Genomic DNA, 7,093 nt, shown 5'->3' with positions numbered 1-7,093 from the left:
CAATCTCTGAATCAGATTTTTGCTCAGGACCCTCAATTTCAACCAGAAAATACCTGAAATCACAGAAAAACACACAAACTCATAGTAAAGTCTAGAAAAGTGAATTTTAACTAAAAACTAATAAAAATATACTAAAAACTAACTAGATCATACTAAAAACATACTAAAAACAATGCCAAAAAGCGTACAAATTATCCGCTCATCACCACGTTAACTAAGTTAACGTGGACTCTAACGTAGCCACTTATGATCATTGGCCAACGTTAGTGATAATGTTAAGTGTCACTAACGTTGGCTCAAAGTCCCATCTTCACATTAGAGTTCACGTTAACTTAGTTAATGTGACTCTTAACGTGGGCAATGATGGCTTCGAGAGCGTTATTGGCAATCACTTTTCTCATTAACTTTGCAAGTTACCTCCCATTCCACGTTAGTGGCCACATTAATTAGATTAACATGACTGCTAAGTGGTTCTTCCTTGCTTCCTTTGGTCCTGAAATCAAGCAATAGAGTGCATCAAAGTTCTAGTCCAAGTCATGGGTAATGCAACATACAATTTGTTACTAAACTCATGCAAAATCCTCATGAAGTCATGTAAAATTCACAATGTATGCTTGAATCAAGGTGTAAGTGAATATCTACCCAAAACTAGCTTATTTCCTAAAGAAATGCATGAAACTACCTTAAAAACAGTAAAGAAAAGGTCAGTAAAACTGGCCAAGATGCTCTGGCATCACAACACCAAACTTAAAGCTTGCTTGTCCCTAAGCAAGTTCTGGAACAAGAGAATTATGAATGGAATGCCAAGAGAAATGAGTCATTCTTGTGGAAGTCATGTCACTAATTTTATGGTGGTTTCATGCATAGTAACTTAGGTTCATTCCATTCCTGGCTTTCAGACCTTTATCATGTTCTAAAGCACTGACTCTAGAGACCTTTATTCACTGATCCTTATGTTGTTATTTCAGGGCTTATTTTTGTTCTTAAGCTAAGTGTTCTGTAAGGGGGCAACTCTTTAAGGTAAGCTTTCAGCCAGCACTCCCGAACCAGTTGGTTCAAGGTGCTAGGTGTTGAGACACCCCTAAGGACTTACTCCCTCAAGTCTCTCCCCCATACATATACACCACAGGCGTCTGGTTCATTTATTTCCTTCTTGAGACCCTGGTGTCCAGCACCTCTTTGGGTTACTAAATGCTCTGTAGTGAGGGTTACTCTTGATAGTGGACTTTCAGCTGATAATCCCGAGTTAGTTAGCCCAAGTTACCAAGTGATAAGGCACCCCTAAGAGCTTATTCATCCAAGTAAATCCCTCACACAGGAACACCACAGACACATGCCTCAAGATTAAAACCATTGGTGCCTAGCCTTATTGCTTACTCTTTTTCTATTGTTTTTCACTTTAAGTGTTCTTTCCCTTTCTCTTATTAGGATCTTGTTATTTACTTAGTCTCATGGGTATATTCAAAGTATAGTATTCAGGCCAGATAGTTGTCATCCCCACCTTATGGTTGAACCAACTTAGCTAACTTATGATCACACTAAAGATTCATGAATGCACTTCCATATTATGAACTCCACTCTGGTCTATTTAAAACACAATCATTCTCTTTTTCATTTGATTTAAAAGACAAGCATACAATTAGTAATGGCATGATGCAGTAACACTTAAACCAGAAATCATAGATCTAAGCAATAAAACTTAAAATGCATAATTGAAAAGGTTCAAACTAACACATGACTATTAATTAACAGTGCATTCGGACTTCCCATTTTTAACACGATAAGTAGATGGAGTTAAGTAGCAATACAACCTTTGGGAGATGGTTTGCCACACCATCGAGTTGCCCTCTTATTGTCATTGTCATAGTTATTGATGCCTCACTTTCTTAGTTGAAGGTGCACCATCTCCTCATAAGCTTCCTGCACGTTTATTGGAAGTTGCTTATTTCCCAAGCACTTGAGGAATAGTCAGCTTGCATGTATGCTTATGATTTCTGAACTTATTTTGGTGTGTGAACACCAAACTTAGTTCCTTGCCTACTACAAAACCTTACATGCATGCGTAGAACCTCGTATCTTGCTGTTAGCAACAAATTAACTAAATACTAATCTATATCCAAGTGGTTCCCTTGATTGGTCAGAGCTAGCAATGTGCTTTGAGAGTGTAGTGTGATTCTAACTAGCATCCTTTAGTAGGACACCAAACTTAGAATCGCACTTTCACTCTTGAATTGTTTTGGTGTGGAACACCAAACTTAGCTCCTTGCAATGCAGGGGAAACAACTTGTGATCTTTATTGAAATTGAGCTGAAAAAGTAGTTACCTAAGGTTGGGTTGCCTCCCAACAAAGCGCTCTTTTATTGTCGCTAGCTCGACGGGTCCTTACTTCACTTGAGATGATATTTTACTCTGGGGTTTTCCCCCATGTTGCCCAGATAATGCTTGAGTCTTTGTCCATCCACTGTAAAAGTCTTCTCTGACCTTTCATCCATGATTTCGATGTGTCCATATGGTGAGACTTTTGTGACAATGAAAGGCCCGGACCACCTCGATTTGAGTTTTCCTGGGAACAGTCTCAATTTGGAATTGTAGAAGAGTACTTGCTGTCCCTTTTTGAAATCCATGGGTACAAGATGTAGGTCATGTCTCCTCTTTGCCTTCTCTTTATATATCTTAGTATTTTCATAGGCTTGTGACCTGAATTCCTCCATCTCTTGCAGCTGCAAGATCCTCTTTGCACCAGCAGCAATGCTGTCAAAGTTTAGTATCTGGATGGCCCAGAGAGCTTTGTGTTCCAATTCTAGTGGTAAATGGCAAGCTTTCCCATAAACCAGTTGATATGGGGACATTCCCAGTGGTGTTTTGAATGCTGTCCTGTATGCCCAAAGAGCATCATCCAGCTTCTTTGCCCAATCCTTTCTTGATGCACCCACAGTCTTTTCCAGAATCCTCTTTAGCTCTCTGTTGGATATCTCCGTTTGTCCACTTGTTTGGGGATGGTAAGATGTGGCTACCTTGTGTTTCATCCCATATCGTAGGAGAAGAGCCTCTGGTGGTTTGTTACAAAAATGGCTCCCTCCATCACTAATGAGGGCTCTTGGGACTCCGAACCGGCTGAAAATATTCTTCCTGAGGAAGTTCATGACCACTTTATTGTCATTTGTTGGGGTTGCAATGGTCTCTACCCATTTGGACACATAATCCACTGCTACCAAGATGTACTTGTTTGCATATGAGGTTGGGAATGGTCCCATGAAATCTATTCCCCACACATCAAATACGTCCAGTTCCAAAATGAAATTCTGTGGCATGGCATTTCTTTTGGGCAAGTTCCCAGATCTTTGGCATTCATTGCAGCTCCTTACCAGTTCTTTGGCATCCTTGAAAAGGGTGGGCCAAAAGAATCCACTTTGTAACACCTTTGCTGCAGTCCTGTCCCCTCCAAAGTGGCCTCCGTAGCATGAGCCGTGGCAATTCCATAATACCTCTCATCCTTCCTCTTCTGAGACACATCTTCTAAGGATTCCATCTGAACACTTCTTGAAGAGATAAGTGATGGTGTTTTTGCAGAAAAACGAATTTCCAACACACAAATCCAACCGGCAAGTATACCGGGTCGCATCAAGTAGTAATAACTCACTTAGAGTGAGGTCGATCCCACAGGGATTGATGGATCAAGCAACCTTAGTGGGTGATTAGTTTATTCAAGCTAACATTGAAGTGAATTGTGTGAAGTTGATCAACAGAAAGTAAATTGCAGGAACGATAAAGTTGCAGAATGTAAATGGGCAGAAAACTTAAAGAGCAAGAAAGTAAAATAGTTGAAACTTAAATTGCAAGAAAAGTAAATTGCATGAAAAGTAAAGGGGCTGGGGTGCTGGAAATTAAAATTTAACAAGAAAATGTAAAGAGCATTCAAGCAGAGAGCTAGAATATGAAATGGGATGCAGCAAATTTCAAACAGAAAAGTAAAAATGCTTGAAGAATTAAAAATAGAAAGCGATGCTTAATTTGCAGCAATTTAAAAGAATGTTGAAGATCTCAGGGAATCAATGAGACTAGAGAACAAGTCTAGATCTCAAGCCCTTCCTTGATTCAACAGAAAACAAGTTTGCAGAAGAAAGAAGAAATGAAGCAGCAAATGAAAACTCAAATTCAACTCTCAATTCTCTGAAATTATGCAGAAGAACAACCAAGAGAGATCTTAGACCAAGAAGGAAACAGAATTCCTTCACTTTTCAATCCAAGATTTAGATTTAACAAGGAAAATTAAAAGAGAGAGAGCTATTTACTACTACTACTCCCTAATGGAGCCAGCCTACTTTAATCGAGCTCCTTGATGCCTTTATATAGGCTTTACAAAATGAAAAAAAATGAAAATGAAATTAAAACAAATTACAAAAACGAAAATCCTAATTTAATTGATCCATGTGCCTTTGAGTGATGATGTGGGCTTTGCTTGCTTTGGATTTGAGGAGAAATGGGTTTGGTTGGCTTTGATTCAATTTGGAGAGGAATTGAATTTAAATGAAATTTTGGTTGAATTTTGGCCCATGAGTGTTTACTCCCAGGAGGCTGCCCTGCCCTTGTGGAGGGCAGGGCAGAGTTTTTTGGTGCGCCAGATTCTGCTGCCCGTGCGTGCTGATGCTGCCGAGACCCCCTTGGTGCGCCAGATTCTGCCCGCTGGCCGTGCACCACAAAATGCTGCCCTGCCCTCGCGGAGGGCAGGGCAGTGTTTCCAAAAGTGAAGTTCCAAGTTCAAAACTTGGTGGATGCACACGCTACTTCTTTTCCTTGGTTTTCTTGGCACCAAAGTAAGGCCTAGTGTCTTGCTTCCTCATGGTGCCGTGTTCGATTCTTGTGGCAAGCAATTGGGGGAGCAATTTTCCTTGATTTTCCATGAAGAGCACGACATTGCCATGCTCTCCAAGAGGGCAGAGCAGAAAAATGAGCGCTACTTTGCTTTGGGGTGTGGCTCCAGCTTCGAACCTTGGTGGAAGCACATTGGTTTATTTTCGCTTATTTTTGGCCCTTAAAGATGCCTTTTGTTCCTGCCTCAATTGTACGCCAAATATGGATTGCTATATATCGTTGGAAAGCTCTGAATGTCAGCTTTCTAACGCAACTGGAAGCACATCAATTGGACGTCTGTAGCTCATGTTATAGCCCTTTGAAGAAGGCATGGTCATGCTGTGAGCGCCCAGATTTTACCTTAGCGAAAATTCTTGCTTCCAACCTCACTTTGCATCACGATTCTGCCCTGCCCTTGGCAAGAGCAGGGAAGTGTGTGCTGATTGCCTATTCTCCTTTAATTTGGTCATGGGCCACGCTTTTAAAAGCGTTGCCTAAGGCTCCAAAGTGTGCTCCAACTTCAAAGTGTGTCCCAAAGCTCTTTTTTTCTCCTTTTTTTGTGCTTCTTTGCTTCTTTTTCTTCTTATTTCCTAAATGACTCAATTTATGAATAAAATGCTCTCTTACTCTCAAGAATTTATCACACCTTTGCTACATGTATGCATGCAAGGATATTGGATACAAATGCTTACTTATTACCTATGAAATGCATGAAACTAAGTTATAAACAAACTGAAATGCCTTGTAAAACAAGCTAAGATGCCCTGGCATCACAACACCAAACTTAAATCTTGCTTGTCCCCAAGCAAGAAAAGAATCATGCAATAAAGATTGACAATCCAAGGTAAGAAGAATTGCAACTCAATGTTCATGGTAAGCTAGTTTTCTAAGCATGCTACAATCACAAAAGAAATGTAAATTATTGATGCTTCTATCTATTTTTTTCTTTTCTTGACTCTCTAATCATTGATGCTCAGAGCCTTGAGCTTTGAGGGAGTGCTTTTGCACTTGAGCCTAGCCTTGACTTCTAAGTGTTTTGTTTTCAAGCATTTGGCTTGATACATAAACACCACAAGCACTTAGCAAATAAATTGCCATTGGTACTCAGAGCCTTCAGCTTTCTCATACTTTCCCTTTTTCTTTTCTTGCTTTAATTGTATTTGCTTCTTCAAGGTTTTCATGATTTCAAAAGATTTCACAAAATGTACTAGATGAAAAACTTCAATTAAATAAAATCCAATGCAATTGAGCAACAATCAATCATACTAGCTTTCCAATACTTGTATGCACATGCTAAATTCTTCTTTAATTCCTTGTTTGTTTATGATCATGATGTTTTATTGCTTTTGAACTCACAAAACTCAAGTTGGTAGTCATAATGGTATAGCACCATGTTACAAATCAAGATTCAAGCTATGCTTTATTCATACACACATGTAAACATAGAAGATAAAGACAATCATGAAATTTAAGTGCTGGAAACAAATGAGAAGAAAAAGAACTCTACAACCTTGTAGTTTACAAATTAGAAGAAAAGGAACTCTACAACCTTGTAGTTCATCTTCATTATTGTTGTCCTTTTTCCTCCCATTTTTCTCCTTCCCCTACCAACTTCAGGATGCTTGCTCTTCCTCAAGCAACAATTAGAACAATGGTGGTGGGGTCTAGAATGGATCATGAATGTCTTACACAATGAAATGTTAGTAGTACATGTGATTTGAGCAAGCAAAATTAAGTATAACAATCAAGGCACAGAGAAACAGAAACATTGTGATTGCAAGCATAAGAAGGTGTGCATAATACTTTGCGTAAAGAATAAGTGGCACACCAAACTTAGTGTGACATTTTTACTTGGAATTGATGCAAGTATCTAGTAGATATGGGAACCAAATTTTTGTTGCATAGCAACACCAAACTTAGAATGCAATCATATGTCAATTTATTTGAATACTAAGCAAATGAAACTGTTATTTATTAAGTACAATCACCAATCCAAGAATCTGTCATGAATAAAGCTCTCTTGGTAATGTATTAACAAACACAGTAAATGAGCAAACTAAAATGAAAGCATTTAAAAAATAGAAAAATGACTAAAGAAAGTAGAATGACAAAGTGTCAAATTAAAAAAAATAACACTATAGAGGCATTATGATTATGCAGACAAGTAGTGTTGCTTGAATGAATTGCATAGAAAATAAGTGGCACACCAAACTTAGAATCTTGGTGTGTCACTTTCATTTTT

The 7,093-nt window shown here is 38.8% G+C and overlaps 1 protein-coding gene across 1 annotated transcript; it reads right to left on the bottom strand.

Annotated features, from left to right (window-relative positions):
* Positions 1 to 2,387: 2,387 nt before the first annotated feature.
* LOC107488915 (uncharacterized) lies at positions 2,388 to 2,849 on the bottom strand. The gene has a single exon (XM_016109705.1). It carries the CDS (start codon positions 2,847 to 2,849, stop codon positions 2,388 to 2,390), a length of 462 nt encoding a protein of 153 aa, XP_015965191.1.
* Between the last annotated feature and the right edge of the window lie 4,244 nt (positions 2,850 to 7,093).

The sequence above is a fragment of the Arachis duranensis genome, chromosome 9, assembly GCF_000817695.3.
Source record: "Arachis duranensis cultivar V14167 chromosome 9, aradu.V14167.gnm2.J7QH, whole genome shotgun sequence".
Lineage (NCBI taxonomy): Eukaryota > Viridiplantae > Streptophyta > Magnoliopsida > Fabales > Fabaceae > Arachis > Arachis duranensis.
This window is presented reverse-complemented; position numbering and strand designations above follow the sequence as displayed.

Coding starts and splice junctions, on each gene's coding strand:
- LOC107488915 (XM_016109705.1), bottom strand. CDS start 2,849: ATGTCCCCATATCAACTGGTTTATGGGAAAGCTTGCCATTTACCACTA.